Below are 24,306 nucleotides of genomic sequence, written 5' to 3' on the forward strand. Positions count from 1 at the left end.
CTCAGGACTTCCTTCTCTCTGCTCACCTTGGCCCTCTGTTCCTGCGCGTGGTCGGCCGCATCCATCGGAGCCCTGAGCGTATTCATCCCAGTAGTTTGACCCCCGGGTCTGCCAGCCGCCCTGTGTCTTCACGTCGTTCTCTGCCTCTTGGCGTGCCCGGTCGTGTTTCCTCGATGGCCAGCTGTGAGGTTCCCGGCTGTGAGGGGACGGGCGGGGAGGTGACCAGGCTGGGGGCCGGGCCCCGTGCCAGGTGCCGTGAGCGGGGTTCAGTCTCAAGCGAGCCCACGCCTCTGGACCGTGCCTCCCTGGCGCCCGGCGTGGTGGCCGTGGGGCCTAGCGTCCTGCTGGGGCCCTGTCACCGCCCGCCAGCCCGGCAGCAGGTAGCAGGTGTGTTCCAGGTGGGAGCCTGGTGGGAGCCCCTAGCTGCGCCTTTCCTGTCCACATCATGGTACAAGCGTGCCTCCCTGCGTGTCCTCACTGTGTCTTCCGTGTCTACTTTTCCTGAACTTTCTGCACCCTTTGTTCTTGGCCCCGTTGCCCCCACTGGCGGACTGCAGACCGCCTGCCTGTCCCCACATCCCTGTCACTGCTCCAGTTAAGATGCCGAAGGCGCTGGTTTCCTCCAGAGCAGGACCTCAGGGTCCCCCCGGCCTGCACGGCTCAGGCCACGGCCACGACACTCACCTCCCATCACAGATGGACATTCCTCCTGTCTGATGGGAGTGCTGCGGTGACAGGACACGTCTCGTACCGGCACTGCGCTGTTGCCCGTGACGTGGGCCTGCTGTCTTCAGTTGATGGCATCTGGCGGTCAGGGCGCCCTGGCCGAGAGGCCTCCCTCCGGGACGGGGCTGTGCCATCTCCGTGCCCTGGCTGTGGACGACCGCACCGTGCCCGGTCCTGCCCCGCCCCGCCCCGTGGCAGCGGCGGCCCCGCTTGTCCCCACGGCCACCCCAACCCTGTGACCACAGTAGTCGGACCTCCTGAATGTGCTGCGTCTCGGAACCTCCCACTTAGGGAGTCTGGTGTCTGTCCCCGTGCTGAGTCGTTTACACGAGCACCGCGGTCTCACGGAGGTGGCGGCTCGTCGTGGACGTGGCTTTGCGTGGCACATCCTTGAATTCGAGGCCTCGGTGCGGACCAACTGCACGAGGTACGGTCCCGTAAAGCGCGTACACGTGTGTGGACGCTGTTCTTTGTCCACAGGTGTTGTTGGAAGAAGCAAGAGATTTGCTCTCTGACTGGCTGGACTCCACACTGGGCAGCGAGGTTACGGACAATTCTATTTTCTCCAAACTGCCCAAGTTCTGGGAAGAAGAATTCCACAGAGACATGGACACCCTGAACGTAAGTGTTGCCAGCTGTCCTGCCCTTGCTCTCTCGCCGGGGCCCGATGATCGCGATCCCGACCGTCTTCAGTCAGGTCTAAAGTGCGGGCCGGGGGCCTGCGGGCCTTCTTGGCCTGCATTTGGTGCCGGTGCTTCCTGGAGCGTGCCGTCCGAGGCTGCTGTTCCAGAAGGAAGAGGGTCACTTGTTCTTCTCACCCCCAGGTTCTCCCTCCGGACGTCCTGACCCGGGTGAGTGAATATGTGCCGGAGATCGTGAACTTTGTCCAGAAGATCGTGGACAACGGCTACGGGTAAGCTCGGGGCCCTCCCCGTGGGAGCACGGCATTCCGGGAAGGTTGTGCAGGGAAGGCGGCAGGGAGGGGAGCTCGTGGTGCTGTGGGGCTGCGGCCAGCAAGCCCCTGGCTCCGGACGGCACAGGGCGGGGTCGCTCCTCCGCAGGCCGCGAGGGCAGGCTCTGTCCCGGCCCCTGGCCTCGGCTGGCAGATGGCGGCCCTCTCGCTGCCTTGGCACATACTTGTCACTCTGCACACGGGCTGCTGGGGCTCCTTTTGTGTCCTCGTCACCTCCTCTGACGCAGACGCTGCGTAGGAGTCATGCGGGGTTGAGGCTCCCCCTGGTGACCTCGCTTCGCCTCTGCAAAGACCCCGTCTCCAAACACTGTCCCGTTCTGGGGGGCTGCGAGCTAGCACTGACACACAGGAATTGGGGGGGACACGGCCGAGCCCATGACCTCACCGCGGGAGCAACCGCCCCCGTGTCATGCCGACCCTCCCGGCAGCCTCGCTCCTCGGTGCCGCCGAGTCCTCAGCGTCGGGGCCGCGGCAAGGATGCGCGTGCCGTAGAGAGCGCCCGCCTGAGGGCTGCCAGCGAGCCCACGGCTAAGTCCGCGAGCACGGGGCCGGGCTGGTGAGCGTGGAGGCGCGGTTTCCGCCGCACGGCGTGAGACCCCTTGTCCATGAGTCACCTCCCAGGGACGCGTGTTTCCTCGAGGTCCTCAGCCTCGGTGGTGACCCTGGTCTGCCCTCTCGGCACCACCTGACCCGCGAAACACCGTCTGTGTCTCTGAAGTTAGCGCTGTCGGGAATCACCGACGCCCAGAAGCGTAACTGGGGGCGTGGGGTCTGCCGCGCGGGGGGAGGGGGGCGCCCTCCCCTGCGCCCCTGCTCTGGGAGATTCCGTCCCCGCCTCTCGGGCGAGATGAGGCACCACCGAGCGGAACGAGGAGAGCACAAGACCTGGTGTGGGGCCCGGAGTAGCACAGGCTCTCTGGAGGTGGTGACGCCTCCCCTGTCCCCTACCTGGCAGGGTCCCCGCAGGGCGACAGGGGGTCGTGTGCCAGACTGAGTGCCGTGGGCGAGGCCAAGGTGAGAGAAGACAGATCATTCCGGGCTGGAATAACATGGAGGGCTGCTGAGAGGCAGAGAGCCTAGGCGGGGCCGTGCAGGCGGGTGGAAGGCGGACCGAGCGAGGGCAGGGCACCGGGGACCGTGCCGTCACCGAGGCGAGGGGCAGGGCGGGAGCTGTGTGGTCCAGGGCTGCGAGGCGGAGGGACTGCATGGGGACACGCCGTCCCGAGAGTGAGGAGTTGGCCTCCGTGACGAGGCGTGCGTGTCGGGCCCGCTCGGCCTGCACGGCGGCCGTGGTTGCGAGTAGCTACATCACGGGGCCGCAGGACGGCCGAGGCCACGCTGGACGCAGTGGGCAGAGCAGAGTTTTAAGAGGCCTGCGGCCCGTGCAGCCCTTTGGCTTTGCAGGTTGTGCTCCTGCGAGGCGCCCGGGCTGTCCGCAGGTCTGTCCGCTTTCCCACAGCCTGGTTCTTATTTTCCAGCTACGTTTCCAATGGGTCCGTCTACTTTGACACCGTGAAGTTTGCTTCCAGCGAGAGACACTCCTACGGGAAGCTGGTGCCCGAGGCCGTTGGGGACCAGAAAGCCCTGCAGGAAGGGGAAGGTAAACGGGGCCGGGTGAGGGGGTTCAAGCCCAGGCCTCGCCCCCGCCCCCAGCCTGCCTCACCCGGGCGCCTGGGGGCTGTGCCTTGTTGCCCAAGGAGTTTGGGGGGTTTTCCGCAAGAAACAAAAAAGCGAGCGTATCCAACACCATCTCAAAAAGCGTAGCGGACCCCGGGCCTGGATCTGGAGGGTCAGGGCAGCTTGTGGGATGCCCTGCGTGCCGGTGTGGGACGCCCAGTGCCGATGTGTCACGAATATGCAGGTTGCGACCTGGCGAATGAGGGGGCAGAAGCCACTCCCCTCCCCCCCACCCCCCCCCCAACCAGGGTCGGCAGGTGGCCCCCTTGGCATCTGAGCTCCTGCCTTTGGGAAAGTGGAAACCCCAGGGCTGTTTGGATTGAGGCTATGGTTTCAGCACACCCACGCCAGAGGAAGTACGGTCCCGAGAGTTGGCCCTTACGGGTTCTGGTCGCACACAGTGAGCCGGGGGAGGAGTGGCCCTCTGTCCCGGGGGAACGGGAGACAGCGGCGAAGCGGGACCCTGGTCCTCGTCAGGCGGTTGGGGTGGCGGTCACCGCTTTCCGTGGGCTCAGCTCTGCGCAGCTGTCTTAAAGGTGCCCCGGGACGAGCAAGGCAGGAACGCGGGCAAGAATTGCCAGGCCAGGTCTTTGTGGGCGGCACCTCAGAATGCCTGGTTCCTCTCTCTTTTTTTTCTCTTTTTTAAGTTTTTTATTTGAGAGGGAAAGAGAGAGAGACAGAAGGCCTCTGTGCACACACGCGAGCGGGGGCGAGGGGGCAGAGGGAGAAGAGCCTGACTTGGGGCTGGAACTCATGAACCATGAGATCGGGACCCGAACCAAATCCAGGAGTCAGACGCTCAGCCCCCTGAGCTGCCCGGCCACCCCGAGGATCGCTGAAGACATCCTGCAGAGTAAAGGAGGTCCCGTCACGATGCTGAGGCACCCGTGTCCTCAGAGGATGGTCACAGACTTGGGTGGACCGGCGGCGGGGCCCCCGCATCCCTGCGGCATCAGGGACGCACCCTGGTGTGCACGGGAGGTGCCGGGCACGCCCCACGCACGGGTCGCTCAGACGGGCCGAGGCCCCCAAGACGCAGAGGGGTCGGGGTACGCGGGCAGCGGGGCTTCGTCTAGCAGACGGGCCTTCGCACACGCGAATGAGGGCAGGGCCCTCCCGTAAGCCCGCGTGGGACCCACGCCCGGCCGCAGAAGGGGTTGCTCCTCACGAGGACCACAGCTTCTGCCCATGGCGCGCTGAGCTGGACACCCGCCCCGAGGGGACGTCCGGACCTGTTTGAAGTCGCACCAGAGCCGCAGCGGAGGTCGCTCCGGGTTTGGAACTGAACGGCCACGGGGGGGCCGCCCGGGCCCCCCCCCCCCCCCCCGGTCTGGGGGAGCTCACGCGCCAGTTCCGGGCCGCCCGACGTGTTATGTGTGGTTGTGAAAAAACGCAGACGGCAATGAGTGGGGCCAGCTGCCAGAAAAGTCCCCGAAGCAAAACACCCAAGGAGAGGTGCCTGCAACGGCGGGTTCTTCGCAAGGATTCGCGATACAGAAACCCCGCTAGCGGGACCAGTGAATAAACACAGAAGATTCGAAAATACGTCCGGACAGGGCCGCCCGGGACCAGAGAGCCCGGGAGGACGGGACCGCGCCGCGCGGCCCAGCGCGGCCAGGGGCGGCCTCCAGTCGGGGCAGGGAGAGCCCCGGAGACGGGAGGGGCCCGCCGCGCTCGGGACCCCGCGCCGTGTGCCCCCGCTGCGTTCTTTTTCTTTCTGCTTTCTCTCCCCCTCTTTTCTCTTTTGTCCTTTCCAGTAACCTCTGCGTCCAACACGAGGCTTGAACTCACGACCCCGAGATCAAGAGTCTCGTGCTCATCCGACTGAGCCAGGCGCCCTGGGGTCTTAAATGTCACGTGTTCTTGGGTCTTTTTTCCCGGACTGACGTCAGAATCTCTGTGTTCCGGGGGCCAAAGTAGTCGACCCGACAGCGAATATAAAGGGACGAGGGGGGTCACGCCCTCCTTCGGGGACAGTGCCGCTTCCCTGGCTGTGCTGACGGCACGAGGCTCCTCACCGCGTGGACGCTGGGATGCGGGGCTCTGGTGGAGAAGGGGCCTGGAGCCATCTCGGGGTGCGGGGCATCGGGGAGGCAGAAGGCACGAACCAGCTGTGCCTGGCGTCACTTTGGGTGCCTCAGGAGGGAGACGAGAAGGGACACCAGGAGAGTAGCAGGGGTCGTGGGACTTACTCCTCTTGAAGAGTCTAGAGCAACTATCAGGTGTCCCCCAAAGTGGCACTTGGCGAAGGGCGTGGGGAGGGGTGTGTGCGAAAGGGGGTCCTCTGTTCCAGAACTTTCCAAAAAATTTTCTGAAAAGTCAGGTACGTTCATAGTAAGTGTGTTCGTTATCGTGAAAATTAAAAGCCTGGATGCACGCTGTCGGCTAAATACAGGCTGGCCAGAGGGGTGTCATGACAGCTCGTCACATCGTCTTTGAGCGGCTGATGTGATGTGGTGACTGGCTCAGTGAGAAAGAGACATGAGACCGGGGTGGAGTCTGTCCTGCTGTGTGTGGATGTGTGTTTGTTTGCAGAGACTAAAACAACCCAGAAACCTGCACACGGGGGCACCTGGAAACTGACAGTACCTGTCAGCCCTCGTCTGTGACCGTGGCGTTGTTTTCCAGGTTTTCTCGTAGTTTCCAAGTATTCTACTTATAGTGCCCGTGTCACAGGCGTCAGCTCTGTCGTAAAAATACCCTGCGCGCGCTCTCCCTCGGCTGTTCTCGGGTCACCTGCCCTGTTGCTTGAACGGTGGTGGTCTTTGAGGTCGGCCGTGTCTGCAACTGTGGGCCCCGGGAGGAGTCTGTCGTTCCTGTTCCGCTGTTGTCCATGGGGGGGCGACAGCACCCAGGACGAGGCGGCGTGGAGACCACGCACGGGGCCCCGGGACCATGCCCCGCACTGGCCCCGCTCACCTGGCCCCCCTGTGAGGGGGACTGACCGCAGGCGTTCGTTCGTTCTCTCGGCAGCCGGTGGGTCCGTGGGCGCCACGGCTCCTGCGTGTGGCCCAGGGAAGTGTCCCGGGGTGATGGCGTTGTCCTTTCCCGTTGCTCCCACCGCAGGCTGGCCTGCCCCTGGGGGCCCGGCCGTGACTGGCCGCGGCTTTCTCCTGGGGGGCCGCGTCTGGGAGCCCAGCTCGGCCAGGAGGAGTGGTGACGTCCCGCTTCGCCATCTATGGGGCCGAGCTGGAGGGCCAAGGAGCCGCACAGAGCGGGTTGGCTGGTTCTCAGACCTCCCAGAACCGGGAGCCGTGCGGGCCGCCGAGATCAGCCCGCCCCACCGAGGGCTGCCACCACGCCACGGCCTCACCCCTCAGTCTGGAGCCCCATGGCTCACCCTGGCTCCGGGCCATGGCCGTGAGGGGAAGGCGGGGAGGAGGGTCTGAGGAAGTGGCAGGCGTGGTCCGGTCCCAGGTGGTCGCCCTCAAACCGCGGGGCAGCACTGAAGTCTTGCCGTGAAGCCGCAGCACTGGCTGAGGAAAGCCACGCAAACCAGAAGCGTCGGCCAGCCGCTCCCAGCGGGGGCCCCTCAGCGACACTGGTCCGCCCGCTGGGCAGCACCGGGTGAGCCGCTTCCCTCGTATCCACAGGTGACCTGAGTGTCTCGGCAGACCGCCTGAGTGAGAAGCGGTCCCCCAATGACTTCGCTCTGTGGAAAGCCTCCAAGCCCGGCGAGCCATCCTGGCCGTGCCCGTGGGGAAAGGTGGGCCCCTGGGAAGGGGTGGGGCTGCGGTGACGGCGGGACCTGGTTGCTGGCGGGGACCCAGATGCCACAGAGCCTCGTGGGCCTTGGGGCACGAGACGTCCCTTTTGGGACTCCTTCCCGGAGGATTGGACGACCTCCGTGGCCCCTGTGTCCTGGGGGCCTTTGATTCTGAGTGTTACCCGCTCCTGGAGATGAGTCCACTGTCTGATGTCCCCTGTGACAACAGTGCCCCTGGCCCAAGGCTGCGGGAGGGGTGTAGACATCTGCTTCTGGTCGAGTGCTGGGCGGCCCTGGGGGTTACATGAGCCTTACTTGGCCTCCATGGCCTGCCCTGGGCTCCCCTGAGTTTTTCACGTGTGGAACATAACCCCTGTTCCAGTAAGGCCCAGAGATTTGGAGGCTCATGAACGCTGGGGTAACTGAAGGCCCGGACGCAGAGGGTTGGCCATCGGTCATCGGGTCATCTCGGTCCCTAGGGGCGTCCGGGATGGCACATCGAGTGCTCGGCCATGGCAAGCGCTCTCCTGGGAGCCTCGATGGACATTCACGGAGGGGGCTTCGACCTCCGGTTCCCCCACCACGACAACGAGCTGGCCCAGTCAGAGGTGGGCAGAGGCCGGGGTTGCTGTTCCGGCTGGGGGGCCTCGAGTTCTCCCTGCGGGGGAGGAAGGAGCCGAGGGCACGGCCAGCGGGGTGCTGCGTGGAGCCTGATTTCCACATCAGGGTCTTGCCAGTGGAATTTGAACCCTAGTTGTCGGGTCCGATTTCCCACCTGAACAGCCTGACTTTGGACAACAGACAGGCCTGGGGTGGTCGCGGTGGTTACCTCTTGCATCGTTGGTCCAGGGCCGTCCCTTGGGCCCCCGTTCCCCAGCTGGAAAAGGCAGCCCCCCGTGTTCTGCATCGCGGGGGGGCACAGAGTGCTCACGGAGCGTGCCCCTGCCCCTGCCAGCAGCTGCCTCGTGTGCCCGACCTTGCCCCCTCCGCCCCCACCCCCCCCCCCGAGCAGGCCTACTTCGACAACGACTGCTGGGTCCGCTATTTCCTCCACACGGGCCACCTGACCATTGCGGGCTGCAAGATGTCCAAATCGCTCAAGAACTTCATCACCATCAAAGACGCCTTGCAGAAGCACTCAGGTAAGAGCTTGGCCTCTCCCAGAGACCCGAGCGCCCCTCTTGCTGGATGAGCGACGGCGGTGGCTGCTCGGGAGGGTGGGGGGACCGCTGTGCCGTCTCCTCCCCCAGCGCGGCAGCTGCGGCTGGCCTTCCTCATGCACTCGTGGAAGGACACGCTGGACTACTCGAGCAACACCATGGAGTCCGCGCTTCAGTACGAGAAGTTCATGAACGTGAGTGCCCACCTCCCCCGGGGCGGGGACGCCTCGGCTCAGCCGCGGCGGGACCGCGACCGCCCCCCCTCGCCCCCGGTGGAGGACCGGAGACTGGCGAGAGCAGCCTCGCCCGGGGCCGCCCAGCCCCGTGCCCCCTTCCCGAAAGCCCTGGCGCCCGCTGGCGTCAGGAGCGCTCGTGTGTCTCGTCTCCGTGCGGCACGTTTCGCTCGGACCCGTGGCGTCGGCCGGACCAGCGTCTCAGGCTGACACCGGGACGCGTTTCCATCTCCAAGGAAAACCTTTCCCCGTCTCGGCCAGCCCTGGGGTGGTGCCGGCGTGCCGTGGCTCCCCAGATCATACCTGAAGGAGATGTGCTTCCCTCCAACAGCCTCTCCTCGGCGCTTTCCCGGAGGGCGGAGGTTTCTAAATGCCATTAAACGGAACTTTCTGACTTTAGGAGTTTTTCTTAAATGTGAAAGACATCCTCCGAGCTCCTGTTGACATAACCGGTCGGTTTGAAAAGTGGGAAGACGAAGAGTCGGAGCTGAACAAGAGGTAGGAGGGAGACGTGCCTCTGGGGCCGGGCAGCCGTCGCTCCCGCGTGTGCCAAACCGCGCCCGGGGTGCGCTGCCCCCGCGGGGGTTCTTGGCAGTGTGTCCATCGGCTGACGTTCCTGCCTCCTCTTAACTCAGCTTTTACGACAAGAAGACGGCAGTGCACGAGGCCCTCTGTGATAACGTCGACACGCGCACGGTCCTGGAAGAGATGCGGGCTCTGGTCGGCCAGTGCAACCTCTACATGGCGGCCCGGAAGGCCGCGAGGAGGAGGCCCAACCGGGCTCTGCTGGAAAGCATCGCTCGGTACCTCACCCACATGCTCAAGGTAGGCGGCTCCCTGGAGGCGCAGGCCGCCGTGTGCACGCAGGCGGTCGGGCCCCGGGCGGCACAGAGAATCGTGGGGTTCGGAAGCTGAGACCTGTCCTGTCCTTCGCTCCCGCTGCGCTCCTGCGCCTCAGAAAGCACTTGCGTGCAGCTGCCCTTCGTGCTCACACGTTCTGGGGTCGGCCTCCTTGCCCTTCCGGCCCCCTCTTGCCCAGTGGCCTCACCGAGAGCGGGCCGGAGAGGGCAGGGGAGGGGGGCACCCTCGGGCCTGGCATCTCCCTCCACCCAGTGAGGCCGTCTGCACCGCCTCCCCTACCCATCGGCAGCAGCGTGTTTCCTGGACCCGATCTCTGTGGGCCGCCTCTCGGGACCTCTTTACACGCTCCCGCACGTCTGTTTCTCTTCCAGGTCTTTGGGGCCATAGAAGAGGAAAGCTCCCTGGGATTCCCGGTCAGAGGACCTGGGAGCAGCCTAAATGTGAGTATAAGTGCACCTGGCACAGAGAAGCCCCCTCCCTTGGGTCGCCCCACCCCGGGAAGCGTGCCCATCCAGAGGAGCACACTCTCACCCTCCACACCTGCTCCGTGCCTTCCTTGTTCCCCCTCCTTGGCCGAGCCTGTGGACATTTGGAGACCCACGTTAGGTCCCACCTGCGCTGGACCTTCCGGACTGAGCCCCGGGTCACGCCTGGGCCTGGCTGGGAGAATTGAGCAGTCAGCTACCCCAGCGCGTGTGCAGGGGCAGCCAGGGCCTTGCTCCCGGCCGTTGGCCGTTTGTCAGGGAACCGCGCTGCCGTGCTGTGTGAGGCGGTCCCGGGAGAGCAGGCTAGCTGGGACAGTCTCCGGAGAAGCCGCAGCCACACGGCCCGGGTTCACAGGCGCTCACGTCCTTGCTCGTGTGGATCAGATCCCACACTGGTCCGCGCGTCTGATGGGGAGAAGGTTCAGCAGAAGCAGCTGGTGTCACCCTTGTGGCCCGGAGCCGCTGCATGGTGACTGACTCTCCTGGAGTGTGTGCCTTCAGGCTCATGTCAGAACTGCTTCCACGCCCCACCCCTGCTCCGGAATGATCCCTGTGGTTTGATTGGAACGAGCGTGTAGATATTTAAATACAACTTAAATGAAAACAGGAACCAAATACAGGGCGGAAGGGCAAAACCTCTTGAAGATTGTTTCGTGATAGCGGCTGGTGTGAAAACTCTGTCCTTCAGGGGGAGCTTGCAGGTGTTTCCCCGAGAATTGACTTCAGAAGGCCTGCCTGAGCCCCGGGCCTCCATCTTTTTTGGCGCTTTTCAGAAAAGGAAACCTACAAGCTGCTTCGTTCTCTTGTGTCAGTGATACCAGATTTTTATTTCCCAGGGGAAAAAAAAAACTTCCTACATTAGAGACCATCCGCTTTCGAACTTAAAAATACTTCTTTTTTAAAAGTTTTTAGTGTTTATTTTTTTTTTGAGAGACAGAGAGAGAGAGAGAGAGAGAGAGAGCACGCGCGCACGCACGAGCAGGGGAGGGCAGGGGGAGAGGGAGACACAGAATCCGAAGCAGGCTCCAGGTTCTGAGCTGTCAGCCCAGAGCCCGACGCGGGGCTTGAACCCACAAGCCGCGAGATCATGACCTGAGCGGAGGTCGGACGCCTAACCGACTGAGCCACGCAGGCGCCCCTTAAAGATACTTCTAGATGCGGTGGTGGTGTGGGAGCCTTTCCAAGTGACCTCAGCGGGCCCTTTGGGATAAGCAGCCCCAGGGAACGAGCCAGGTGAGCTGCCAGGCCACAGGGCGGGGCCTGCACTTTACAGCACTTGAAGGGTGTGCACCTGCTCCAAACCTGAGTTGTTGTGGGAGCAGGGAGGACCGCTGGGGCCCGCCTCCTCCAGACGCACCCCCAGGCGTGCTGGCTGAGGCCCCTGCCCCTGTGCCCCGAGGCTCACCACAGCTGCCTCAGCCTGGTGGAGATAAAGACCTAAACCCCAGAAGCCCGGCCCCTCCCCTGCAGGACGGCCACGCCCCAGCCCGGGTGCGGGAATGGGCCTGGAGAGGCCTAGCCAGCTTCTGCCTTTACCGGTCATTGCTTGGGTTACCGAGCCGCCGAATGACTTAATGAGGAGGCAGGGAGAGACGTTGCTCAAAAGCCTGCTAGAAAAATAGGAAAGCTGTAACAGAAGCGGTTTTGATAAAATCACTGTTTCTTTGGTTCCGGTTCTGCCGTCGTCGGCTTCCCTTCCTTGGCGGGCTTTGCGTTCCGTGGCCGCCTCCGTGGTGCTGCGGGGAGTGCGCCGTGGAGCGGGTGCGAGTGCGTGTGGATGGTGGACGGTTCTCAGAGGCGCTGGCTGGCCTCGCACAGGAGCGCGTGTGGCCGCAGGTCCCAGCCCAGGGGGACGGCGGCGGCCTCTCCGAAGGCAGCCCATCTTGCAGACTCACCTGGGTCGAACCGTTTCGCTGTGAACACGGGTGTTTCTTAACAAGCGTGTGTCTGGCCTGGGACGGAGCTGCTCCCTCGAGTGGTTGAGCGGTGCGGCTTGTGGAGCCTGTCCGGCCGGACTGGAGGGGAGGCTCTCTGCCGGGCCCCGGCTCCCGCCGTCCACACGGGGCCCCGGTCGTGGTAGCGGAGCCACGGGCAGCGTGCAGGCGGCCCGGCTCCGTAGCGTGTGCCAAGCCCGTCCTCAAGTACGGGCCGAGCTGGTCTCTGAGCGAAATCGTTCTCTCCGCAGCTCGAGTCCACGGTCATGCCCTACCTGCAGGTGTTGTCGGAGTTCCGAGAAGGCGTGCGGAAGATCGCCCGAGAGCAGAAAGGTGAGGTTCCTCCTGGCCCGGCGGGGGCGAGCTCGGGGGTTAGCACGGCGCCCCCAGTCGTGACAGCCACGTCGTCTCTAGCTCCCAAGCATCCCCGCGGGGCAGGACAGCCGGGTGAGGGCGGAGCCTCCCGGGAGCTGCCAGGCCGGGTCGCCTCTCCGCCCTTGCCGAATCGACGGCCAGGGGCTGGCATGGTGAGCGGGGGCCTGGGGCTGCCAGGCTGAGCTCACACTCACCTGCCTGGCTCAAGGCTTGGCATTTCACGGAGTGGGAAGGAAAGTGGGAAGGTTTGAGCCTTGCCAGGGTCATGCTGGACTTGCTCACCGGAGATGCCACCTGTCACCTCTTGTGCTGTGCTGCCTCCCCAGGCCTTTCTGTGCTGGGAAGTCCCACCTGGAGCTCATCTGGCCGCCACCCCCGCAGAGCGGGTCCTGGCAGGGTGTCCTGCGGGGTGGAGTGGGCAGAGGGCCCAGCGGCGTGGCCTGGCCAGGGAGCCTCTGGAGGAAGCAGCACCGTGAAGAGGAATGAGCAGGCCTGGGCCTGGGCCTGTGCCGGGGAGGGCAGAGCGAGAGGGTGGGAGGGCGGCTGGCCCCCCCCCCCCCCCCCCCCCCCCGCCGAGGCCACGGGCCCCTCGGGGAGGAGCCGGGATCCGACGGTGCTTTTGTGGGGAGCAGAGGGCTTTAGGCCGGGGCCGTGGCATTTGGACCAGTTGAATAAGCAGGGTCCTCTGTCTCTAACACCTGGCCCTCACGCCGTTTTAAAGCAGCTGAGAAACGGGGGGACGTTCAGGTCCTGTGCTGACTTGTCCGACAGCATTGACAGTGCTGGTGTCTCGGGTTTGGGGGTGACTGTTCTTGTCGGGGGGCCGCGCAGCCTGGGCATTTCTGCCCGACCGCCCCCCCCCCCCCCCCCCCCCCGCCTGTACGGCATCCTTCCTGGCAGGTGCTGGGGAACCAGGGCCGTGGGAGGCTGAGCACGGCAGCCCTGACCAGCCGGGTCCCTGCCGAGGCCCTGACAGCGGTGCCCGTCGACCGGCTTGGGGGATGGTTCGGTGTTGCTTTTCCTCGGCCGCTTCTTCCTGCTTGTTACGTTTGTTGCTCTGGCAGATGGACAAGGCCAAGTGGCCAGTCAGGACGGGGGTCGTTGTGTGTATGCTATATTGTTTTCCCCACCTGCCGCGCTGTGCGACCCTAAGGCTCAGGAGGCTAGAGAGGTCATCCTACCCGAGGCGATGACCTGGGACGCACGGACCTGGGGCCCTGTGGATAGGGAACCTTCCGTGAGCCAGAGACCCGGGGCCTGTGGACCTCGGTCCGCAGATGGGGAAAGCCTTCCGGGCCGAAGGCGGCATCACCCTTGTCCCTACCCCATCTCCCTCCCGACCCGACAGCAGCAGCAGCAAGTGCTGAGTTTTTGTTTGTCAAGCACCTTGGGCTGGCCGTGGAGACAGAGTGAGAGGCTCAGGGTAGGTCCTGGTTCATTCACTCGGCCAAGTCTCCCAGGTCCAGGCGCTCGCCTGACACAGGAGCAGGAGACAGTTTCCCCAGTAAAGGGCCAGAGCTCAGCCCTGGCCAGGAGGGATGGGGTGTGGGGGTGTCTGACCAGGAGAGGCTTGGGAAATTGGGAAGTCAGAAGAGCAGGGATGGGCCTGTGGTCAGAGCTCGGGGGGGGGGGGGCCCGGGGGGGGGCCGGGGGGGACAAGAGCCGTTCCCCCTTGTGTTTTCATTTTTGGTAAAAGGTGCGTAATGTAAAATTTATCGTCTTAACCACGTGCAGGTGTGCCGCTCAGGGGCATTAGGCACATTCCTGCTGTTAAGCACCCGTCCCCACCATCCTCTCCAGAACCTTCCATGCTCCCAAACTGACCCTCTGTCCCATTAAACGCTAACCTCCGTCCTCTGTGCCGGCCGTGGTGCCCACCGTTGCACCTTCGCTCTCTATGAACTTGGTCCCTCTGAGGACCTCATACACGTGGAATCCTCAGCCCTTGTGCCTCGGTGACGGCACCTATCACTCGGTGTCATGGACGTCTTCCAGGGCCATCTGTGTCTCAACAGATGCCACGGCGTCAGTCTCCCTCCTTTTTGAGGCTGGGTAATACCCCCTGTGTGCTTGTCACATCGTGTTCATTCGCTCGTCCTTCGGGGGATTCCCACGGCCTTTTGTGTCCCCTCCCGAGCCCTCCCTGTTCCGTGCCCCCTGTTTTCCTCCTGCCTTCAGCCCCGACGGACGCCCCCTTCCTGTGGGCCCGGGCTCCGTGGACTCTGAGCCCCATGCCAGGAGGGGCCCGCGAGGGAGGTGCTGGTGGGGGTCTTGGCTCTGGGTTCGCACTGGCGGCGGGGCGGTGGTGGGGGGAGTCTCGCTCTGGGTTCGTACAAAATGCTTCTGAGCCGTTGCTCATTCACGGAGGACCGCGACAGAAACCCTCTTTTTCTAGAATCTGCTGCTGTCGGAGCCCCTTAGAGTGGACAGGGCCGCGAGGTCCTTGTGGCTGGCACACTTGGCCGGGGTGCCCCGGGCTGTACCCAGGGAGGCCCGCCTTTTCTGGGCCCTCGAGTGGCTGTGGGGCCGTCTCCTCCCTGGAAGAGTGGTGCCAGGGGGCCGAGCCTGTGTGGTCGCACCCTTGGGAGCGGCTCTCCTGCGGCTGCCCTGCCGCTCAGGGCTGCCTCTGCTGTCCCAAGTCACGGCCCCGCCCTCCCTGCACCCCTTCTCCACATGACAGCCCTGCCCAGTCCGGGTCCCGCCCCAGCCCCAGGCTCGGCAGCCAGGCTGCAGCTCGCCCTGCCCCGGAGCCCCAGCTCCGCTCTGGGACGTTGCAGGCAGTGCGGCGGGGCCTCTCCCCGAGTCCCGGCCGTCGTGCTGTCTGCGCCCCGTCCTCCCGCCTGTCCCCAGCCACCCCGGAGGCAAGGCCCCTTTCTGCTTCTCTTATGAGGTCACGTTAGCTGTGGAGACCTGGTGCTTCCAGACGTTTAGTTTAAGAATGGTTTATCGAGGGGCGCCTGGGTGACCCAGTCGGTTGGGCGTCCGACTCTTGATTTTGGCTCAGGCCGTGACCTTAGGGTCATGGGATCGAGGCCCTGTTGGGCCCTGTGCTGAGTGCAGAGCCTGCTTGGGATCCTCTGTCACCGTCTCCGTCTGTGCCCCTCTCCTCAACTTGCACACTCTCTCTAAAATTACAAAAAAAAACCCATTTTTTTCTTTAAAGAATGCTTTATCGAATCCCTCAAAAGTATCCAACCAGACTTTTCCTGTTTTTTAAGAATAAAAAAAACGCAGGCAAAATTCACACGAGTAAACCCAGCTGCCGTTAAAGTGAACGAGTCCGCTGGCCTTTCGTGCAACCGTGTCGTGCAACCGTGCTCAACCTCCTTCTGGTTCCCACACGTTCCCACTGGCCGCAGGAGCAGCCGTGACCCGTGAGCCCCCCGCCCCACCAGCCCGCCTTCTGTCCCCATGGCCTGGGGTGGCCTGGCCCCGCACGCCCGTCGGCCACGGAGGCTTCTTTTGCCTCACGGAGGGGCCCCCACGTTGCGGGGTGTGTGGGGCTGCGTTCCTCGTGCGGGCGGGACGGAACGCCCCCGAGTGCACGTGCCACGCCGTGTCTGTCCCGCTGCTGTTCCCACCTCGTGGCTGCTTGGGACACGTGGGTACAAGCGTCTGGGTTGGGGACGGACCTAGGAGTGGAGTCATGGGGGTCCCGTGGCTGCCGCACGTGTGACTTTGTAAGAACCACCAAGCTGTCCCGCAGTGGCTGCACGGTTTCCTGTTCCTGCCAGCTGCGGGGGGGCGGGGGGGAGTTCCGATGTCTCATCGCGGCCACCCGTTGCCCCCGGCTGTACGAAGGTGATGGCCACCCTCCAGCCCTCCTAGCAGGGGAGGGACCCTCTCACGGGCACGGTTCCCCGACGGCACTTGTTGTCGACCACCCCCCCGCGGGCTCCTCCGCCACCGCTGCATCTTCTCTGGGGGGGGGGGGGGGTGGTGGGGAGGGGTCCCTTCTGGCCCTGTGCCTCTCATTGGGCCATTCGTCTTCCCTTGGTGACTTGTGGGACCCCGGGCCCTGGTCAGCACGTGACTCAGAAGAGGGCGGAGGAGAAAGCCAGCCAGGGGGGTCCGAGCTGTGTGCACAGGGCGGGTCTCGCGTGGGGGTGATGGCTGCTGTCCTCAGCTCTGCAGAGCCACCGCCCCCCCCCCCCCCCCCCCCCCCCCACCACCACCAGGCAGCTGGTGGCGGTGAGCGCGGGCCCTGGCTCGCTCTCCTTCCAGGTCCGGTCAGCTTGGCTCAGCGCCCGGCCCGGGGTCCGCCGTCCTCACGGTGCCAGGGCAGGGCAAGGGCAAGGGCAGGGAGCAAGCGTGAAGGGTGTCGGTCCATCGGCCGTGCCGGGGAGGCTGAAAGGGCTTTTCTCCAGACTGGCATCCGGAAGAGGGAATCTGCCCCGGGGGTGGCCGTGCTCGTGGTCAGGGGCCTCGGAAGTCCTCTGAGATCACAGAACCGCCGCCCGTGCGTCACCTGTCCTTTCTGCAGTGCGCGAGCCCGTGGGCCAGGGTCAGGGCGGCAGAGAGGGACGAGGCGGAGTGCGAGTGCAGGCTGTGGGCACGCCGGGCCGGCACGGGGGCAGGGGCAGGGGTGGGGGGGCGGCGCGCGGTTTCCCGCACAGGTGCTCTCACGGGGGCGCGGCCAGGGCCCGCAGAACCACTTGGGCCTCGGGGTGCCGGCGAGTGCCGGGGGAGGGCGGCGGACTCGGCAGACGCCGGCCGTGGTGCATCCGCGAGATGAGGCCGGGCCCCGGCACGCCTGTCCCGACATCGGAAGACCCTCGCTCTGTGGTCTGTGACCGTTAGACCTTTTCCGAGACAGACGTGCCCGTAACAGCCCAGCTCCCGCGCTGATTTCCGCAGGTGCGGGCTGGGCCAGCCCGGGACTTGGTGGGCGTGGCGGCTGGGCCAGGCGGCCTTCTGGGAGCGTGAGCTGATCCGGTCTGGGACCTGGCTGTGAACGACAGAGTGTCCCGGCGCCACCAGACCCTGTGAGCTCTCAGGGATGGCAGCACGTGCCCGCTTCACAGGCGTGAATGTGGGCCCCGCCTGGCGGGCGGCTGGTCCCAGGTACCGGCCGACCCGCGCGGGGCTGTCACTGCGGCTGAATGTCCTTCACGGAGGTCAGGTCCTCACGGCGGAGCTCCTGAGCGAGGCGCTCTTCTCCCCCAAGGCAGACGGACTGCTTCTCCCTGCCGCCTCATCCCCGGCACTGAGCCTCCTGGGAACAGGGCCTCTCTGGCCGCCGGGCTCGCCCTGCGACCACTGCCGCAGAACCGTAAAGGCCGCCGTCCCCGGCCTGGAGGGAGCAAGCCTGTGGTCATTGGCTCTGCCTCTGGGACTCACAGAGACTGACACGGAGGTTTGAGAACGTCTGAACCCGCAGGGACCGTCCACTGAGGTCTGAAGGCCACGTCGGTGGCCACCTCACCCCTGCCCGCTCCGTCTGCTGGGTCGGGGTGCGTGTGCTCTTTCTTCGGGGCGTCACCTCAAAGCCAGTGGGACGGCGGGCTCTGTACCTCCTGCTGGACTTCCCGGGCCCTCTGCTCACTGTGGCCCACACCTGGGGGTGGGCTGAGGCCTGGCCAGGAGCGGCGCGCCCGCAGTGGATGGAGCTGGTGCTCGAGGCAGGGTCACCCGCACCTGTGCCTGTCCCCCGGGCCTCCGGCCCTCCTGCACCCCTCGGCTGGGCCTCCCGCATCGCTGAGAATGCCGGCAGCTCTGGGGTCCGCCCCAACCTCCAGGCCCGTTTCCGGCTCTTGCTGGTGGGGGCTTGGAATCTTGTGGAGTCCTGAGGACGTGTGGAGGGCGGGGGAGCGTGTGGACGGGAGCGCGTTTCACCACGAGAACAAGGGGGAAGTGGGGGAGCTGGGGGAGCCTAGACTCGTCACCGCTGGGCCTGCCCCGGGCCTGACTGCGACGTGAAGAGTGCAAGGAGCCTTTGCAGGACGTGCGGGTGGCCTTGGGTCCCTGGGTCCTGGAGTGTGGAACATGGTGCCGGGCTGCAGGGGCTCAGCACTCCCGGATGCCTTCCCAGTTGGCCAGGTGTTTGGAGTGGTTTGTTATTTTTCTTGTGTTTTGTTTTGTTTGTTTTGTTTTGTTTTGTTTTAATATTTAAGAGAGAGAGAGTGAGAGAAGGAACGAGCAGGGGAGGGGCAGAGAGAGAGGGAGACACAGAATCGGAAGCAGGCTCCGGGGTCCGTTCTGTCAGCACAGATCCTGACACGGGGCTCGAACCCACGAACCGTGAGATCCTGACCTGGGCCGAAGTCAGACGCTTAACTGACTGAGCCCCCCGCCGGGCGCCCCTCCGGGCCTCTTTTCTGTTCAGGGAAACCTAGTTTCCCTGGGCCAGCTGCCCACCTGGCTTGGGGCGGCCCTGACCTTGCCCTGCTCAGAGTCCCTGGGACCAGCCCCTGTGTGTCTTCAGACAGCACCTGCCTCTGATCGGCGTCCTAGGGCAGGGTGCAGACCGTGGCCACTCTTGGCAGCGGCCCCGTTCGTGCCAGGCCTGGGCTCCCTCTGCGGCACTCAGGAAGGCGCCCGTCCGCCGCGTCCTGGGCGCGCCTCGTGTCTGGTCTGACTGAGCTGCTGTCTTTGTCCATAGTCCCTGAGGTCCTGCAGCTCAGCGATGCCCTGCGGGACGATATCCTGCCCGAGCTCGGGGTGCGGCTCGAAGATCATGAAGGTGGGTCCCCCTGGCTGCTTCTGGGGACCCGTCGTAAGGAGCTTCTGGGGTGGTGGGTGGGCAGGAGGGAAGGAGGCTGGGTGGGGGGCTGTGTTTTTTTTTTTTTTTTTTAATTTTTTTTTTTCAACGTTTATTTATTTTTGGGACAGAGAGAGACAGAGCATGAACGGGGGAGAGGCAGAGAGAGAGGGAGACACAGAATCGGAAACAGGCTCCAGGCTCTGAGCCATCAGCCCAGAGCCTGACGCGGGGCTCGAACTCCCGGACCGCGAGATCGTGACCTGGCTGAAGTCGGACGCTTAACCGACTGCGCCACCCAGGCGCCCCATGGGGCTGTGTTTTTTAAAAAGTTCTGAGACAGGGTCAGAGGACGCTGGGGTTTTACGTGAGGACGGGTCCCGGAGTGGGGCCCCCGTGGCCCCTGGGGGCCGGCCTTGTAGATTTGTGGTTGTGGCCGTCGAGGACACCTCCTGCGTTTGACCGGCGTTTCAGCGGCTAGGCCACCGGCCACCCCTGCTTGTTGTCTGTCACTCGGGAGACAGCCTATGGGATTGTCCTCCGGTTTCACTGTGTGTCTTCTGACTTAGTGGGGGTTTGGGCTTGACTATTGGCAGATTATTAGATTTTAAACACTGAGGGGACCTGTCCTATCTTATGACCTCTGGGCTTTCCATCACGAGTGGCAAGGCCTTCCCGTGTCACAGTTAACGTTGAGGCCGTTGAAGCGAGCGGCGAGGGGACGCGAGGGCCGCGTGGGCGGTGCGGAGGCCGGGCCCCGTCTCACAGACTTGGCTTTTCAGGGCTGCCGACCGTGGTCAAGCTGGGGGACAGAGAGACCTTGCTGAAGGAGAGAGAGGAGAAGAGACGGGTGAGTGGTGCTGGAGCCACTGCGGACTTACGGGGACACGAGACCAGCGGCGTTCGTGTGCTCTGTGCTGCGCCAGCTCCTGTGCTAAGGCCCCGTGGCTGCGAGTGTCAGGGGGAGACCTAATTGCGTGTGACCGCCGGGCGATCCAGTGACGGGAAGGTCTGCCTTCTAAGGAAGGACCCTCTTCTTAAAAAGCTCCTCCCGGGGTTTGAGGGAGAACAGGTCCCTTTCAGTAAAGCGCAGCTGACATGTTGGGCTGTACCTGCCCCTACGGAAGTGCCGTCCCCTTTGTCCCTGAGGTGGGACCCGCCAGTCACCCCTCCATCTGCCTAGGAAGCGGGGGGGGGGGGGGGGCGGGCGCGCGGTTCACGGGGCGAGGGGGCGAGGAGCCAGGGCAGGTTCTCGATAGCTGGCCTCCCCGATCCTCCCGTGTCCGCCCCGTCCCGTGGCCCAGCCTTGTGTCCCATCCCTGCGGGCTGGGCCGGGAAGCAGACGCGTCGGCCTACCGCTCTCCTCCGCTGGCGCTCTGCCCGTGCAGGTGCTCGTGGGGCACAGAGGCAGACGGCGGCTCTGCTGAGGGCGGCAGGGGGGCGGCCCTGCCTGCTGCTGCTCGCGCTCGCCGCGGCCCCAGGTGCAGCTTCCCGTAGCGCCACTGCCCGCTGCGCCGGCCCTCCCCTGACCTCGCCCCGTCCCACGGTTGTCTGCCCGGGACCCCCCCTGCTTCTCTCTGGCCCCACGCTTGCCTTTACCCAGCCGCCCGCCTGAGAACCCCAGATTCCAAGACGGTATCATGACTCAACTCCCCAAACCTGCCCTTCCCTCCTGTCGGTGGTGGCACAGCCGGGGCCCTGCGCCTGTCCTCGGCGGGCACCACCCGACACCCGGGCCCGGGGACCCCCTCCCCGCCCCTGCTCCCAGGCCGCCCCCCCTCGGCCCTGCGCTGACGCGGGCTACGGGTGGGGGCGGGCTTCCGGCCTCCACCTGTCTCCTGCAGGCCCCTTCCCTGGCCCAGGCCCCGTGTCCTGGCACCTGCTGCCCTGTACCCCCCCGCCCCCACCCTCTCTGGGCCCTCGCGATGCTGTCCCCGCTCACCCATGCGACAGAGCCCCCCAGCCGGGCTCGCTGCTCTGCTCCTGCCTTCGTGCCAGCCGCACCCCGGACCTTGTCACGCGTGCTGGTTCGCGGCCCCTGGGCATCATCCCCGCGGGGAATGTACGAGGGCTCCCCGCTCCCTCCGTGGGTTTTGGGCCGGGTCACAGTCCGGGCAGTGGGGGGTGGCGGGCACTTGCTTTATTCCGCCTCCCACCCCCGGAGGCCCTGGGGCAGACTTGGCTCATGGGGCCCCTGCTCCCCCCAGGTTGAAGAAGAGAAGAGGAGGAAGAAAGAGGGGGCCGCCAGGAAAAAACAGGAACAAGAGGTACCACGCGCCGTCCGTGTGGGGCCCGGGCTCTCCTGGGAGGAAGTGCACACTTTGACCCCGAGCCCTGCTCTCTGTGCCTCCCTGGGCCCAGCCGGGCCCAGCCGGGCCTGCGCCCGCGCCCACCAACGGCACCCTCCCGGGTTGCCGCTGCCGTGATCGTCCGGAACGAGCTTCTCGACGTGCCGTAGAAAAACCATGAAGCTCGGTGTTGGGTTGTCGTCCCTCCTTTGACTCGCTCCGCCCCGCCTTCTGTCGCTCTCTGAACCCGGGGCTGGGCGGGAGTGATGCGAGGTCACGCCTTTCCCCTCGTGGGCTCGCCTGCGGTGACGGAGGGTCTGTGTTGCAGGCGGCGAAACTGGCCAAGATGAAGATCTCACCCAGTGAGATGTTCTTGTCAGAGACTGACAAATACTCCAAGTTTGATGAAAACGTAAGAAGCCCTTTTTTGTCTTTTCAGAACCTCGTTGGGCTCCTAAATGGTGGGGATCTCCAGCCTCGGGCGAGCGGCTATTCTGTCTGGGGCTCAGTCCCGGGGAGGCGCCATCCGGGGTCAGTGCCTGTGGCCCCTCGAGTCTCCCCCCCCCCACCGTGGCGGCGGCCGCACTGAGTCGTGGCCTGGCTAAACCGAGACAAGGTGTCACTCCTGAGCTGGCCGGGAACGCGACTCAGGAGGCGAGGGCGCTGTCCCCAGGGCTCCTCCTTCCGGCGGGGCTCGGCCGCTTTGCCGCCAGACCCTTGGGTCTTCCTTACTGGTTCTTACGCTTGGGCCGGTCCCATCAGGACTGAGCCACGATGCCTCCAGAGGGAACAGTGGCCCTCGCCCCCAGGCGGGAGGAGGGCGTCCCCAGACCGGCCTCTCGGCGACTGGGGTTGGTGCGCCGTGGCGGGTACCCGCCCAGGCGCGTCCTGGCGCGAGTCTGTGAGCCCGGGAGCGGGAGTCAGGTGCGTGCAGGTGACCCCCCGTGCCCTCCGTCCCCAGGGTCTGCCCACACATGACGGCGAGGGCAAAGAGCTGAGCAAAGGGCAAGCCAAGAAGCTGAAGAAGCTTTTGGAAGCTCAGGAGAGGCTCCACAAGGAGTACCTGCAAATGCTTCAAAACGGAAGCCTCAAATGAAACAGCAGGGGACTCGGCTTTCACACCAAGCCGTCGGTGGCCCGACGGCTTTCTCTCTGCGTCCTTAGTGACACTGCCCCACGCTCGATGATGTTTACAGTGGCCCTCGGGTCCCAAATTGAGAATTGTGTTCACCTGCCGTCGTCGGCTCTGAGACTCCGTAATAAACTTTTCCAGGCAGCAGGGCTGCGCGTCCTCTGTGCCGCGGCCTGTCGCCCGCAGGCCCGGCCCTGGTGCGGAAGCGGCTCCGGGGCGCTTGCTCAGCAGGGCACGACTTGGCCGCACCGCTCAGCGCTCAGCCGGGAAATCTCTCCCCCTGCAGATCGCTATCGGCTGACCTCTGCGCGCCGGTGCATTTGGAGGTATTTAAGCGGGAGAAAGGCAGGCTCAGACCGGCGAGGCCGCTGACACCCACACAAAGGCCGCTCGGTCGGCCCCTCTCGTTCTGCTGAGCAAACACACCGCCACGGCTCCGACCGCTGTCCCGCGCTCCGGGGGCAGCGAAGGGCTGGCTCAGCAGGGCGGGCCCCGGCCGCTGCCCGGATCCCGAAGCTGGCCGCGGAGATAAGGGGGTGGGGCGGGGAGGGCAGCCGTTTGTCGCCAGGTCCCAGCTGGGGGGGGGGGTGGGGCAGAGCATCCCCGGCAGAACCCTGTCGAGGACGGTGCGGGTGGAGCCGGCTCAGCGCGGCTGCACACCTGCCAAGGCTGGGCACCTGCTCGGACCCGAGGGTGGTCGGTGCCGGGTGGTCAGGTCGGGAGACGCCGTCTCACGCAGCACTGACGGCAGCACCAGGCACCGTGGCCCCCGTGGGGGAGTTCGGGGACGTCCGTGTGTAGGCCCCCTCAGCCCTTGCGCCTGGGGCCCCGCTGTGGGAAACCCGGAGAGATGCCCGCGTGCGTGCCGATGTGTGTGTGCCCCTCGCCGCAGCGTCCTTCCGGGGGCTGACCGTCCCCCGGGCACCCGGTGCTCCTCGGGGGCACCGCAGCCACGGGGAGCACGGTGCCTCTGTGAGCATGAGAGCCGCCCTGATATGGAGGCACCGGGCCCTCCCACCTTGTACACATCTTACATGCAACCAAAATTGAGCCAGAAAGAAAAGGCCCCAAGACAAAGTGAAACAAACTCGTTCCCGTTGTCTCCTGCCACCAAACTGCCCCAGAACTTGGTGGCTGAAAACAGCAGTCACCTCGTCACCATCTCTGGTGCTTCTGGGTTGGCCGGCCCACGGCAACAGCAGGAACTGCCAAGCCAACCCTCTTCCCGGAGGCGAACAGCCCGAGGGCCTGGGATGGGGGCAGGGGGGCCGCTCACGATGAAAACGTCGCAGGGGCAGAGATGGGGCCTTCCGGAAACGGGTGCGAAATGGAACCCACATTCCTTCGGGGCTCTTGGGAAGCCTCTTGGATCCCCAAAGCCTGTGGTCCAGGGTGGGGTGGTGCCTTCAGGCACAGGCCCCCACATGCTGGGAGCCCTTTCAAGCTGAAGTGCTGAGACAGGGAGTTCACTGTCCCTGGGTGGCCGGTGGGACTGGGTGTCTTGGCCCAGGGACTGGAAGGGTGAGGGCAGATCCCTGATGGGAGGTGGGCAGTCGCAGGCCGCCTCCCAGGCCCTCCAGCACCGGGCTGGGCCTCAGCCCCTCGGCCCTGACACGGACTGGAGGCTCCAGAAACTCAAGGGCCAGGAGCAGTTGCCCCGCTGGGAAGCAGAGGGAGACCGCCTTGCAGGGGCCGTTCCTGATAGATGGCCAGCTGGCCTGGGAAGGGCGGGTTTTCCAGGAGAGACGTACCGGGTTGAGTAGTATCCCCCCCCGACCCCCGCTTCCGAATTCACGTCCACCCGGAACCCCGAAACGGAACTTATTTGGAAAAATCAGATTTTGCAGGTGTAATGGGTTAGATTAAGATGAGGTGACGCCGGAGTCGGGTGGGCCCTGAGCGTAACATGGATGGTCTTTATAAGAGGAGAGGCCCAGACACAGAGAGAAGGCCACGAGTCCAGGGCCACCCGGAGCCCCCAGCAGCTGGAAGTGGCAGGGAGGGTCCTCCCCTGGAGCCTCTGGAGGGAGCACGGCCCTGCCCACACCTGGATTTC

General features: G+C 65.0%; 1 protein-coding gene across 4 annotated transcripts in view; it reads left to right on the forward strand.

Annotated features, from left to right (window-relative positions):
- The window catches only part of CARS1 (cysteinyl-tRNA synthetase 1), a 45,016-nt gene extending 22,619 nt beyond the window's left edge, over positions 1-22,397 (forward strand). For 2 of the 4 annotated variants that reach the window (XM_040466154.1, XM_040466157.1), the window contains 16 exons: positions 1,207-1,347; positions 1,551-1,639; positions 3,178-3,299; positions 6,970-7,082; positions 7,562-7,690; positions 8,095-8,224; positions 8,333-8,436; positions 8,876-8,973; positions 9,111-9,300; positions 9,708-9,776; positions 12,007-12,088; positions 18,732-18,812; positions 19,613-19,680; positions 21,038-21,097; positions 21,447-21,530; positions 22,080-22,214. In XM_040466154.1, coding sequence (XP_040322088.1) covers positions 1,207-1,347; positions 1,551-1,639; positions 3,178-3,299; positions 6,970-7,082; positions 7,562-7,690; positions 8,095-8,224; positions 8,333-8,436; positions 8,876-8,973; positions 9,111-9,300; positions 9,708-9,776; positions 12,007-12,088; positions 18,732-18,812; positions 19,613-19,680; positions 21,038-21,097; positions 21,447-21,530; positions 22,080-22,214 — 1,695 coding nt within the window. The other 2 variants (XM_040466153.1, XM_040466156.1) reach the window with 2 other exon arrangements.
- The last annotated feature ends 1,909 nt before the right edge of the window (positions 22,398-24,306 follow it).

This window comes from Herpailurus yagouaroundi, unplaced genomic scaffold (assembly GCF_014898765.1).
Source record: "Herpailurus yagouaroundi ecotype Mexico unplaced genomic scaffold, PumYag 569, whole genome shotgun sequence".
Taxonomy (NCBI): domain Eukaryota; kingdom Metazoa; phylum Chordata; class Mammalia; order Carnivora; family Felidae; genus Herpailurus; species Herpailurus yagouaroundi.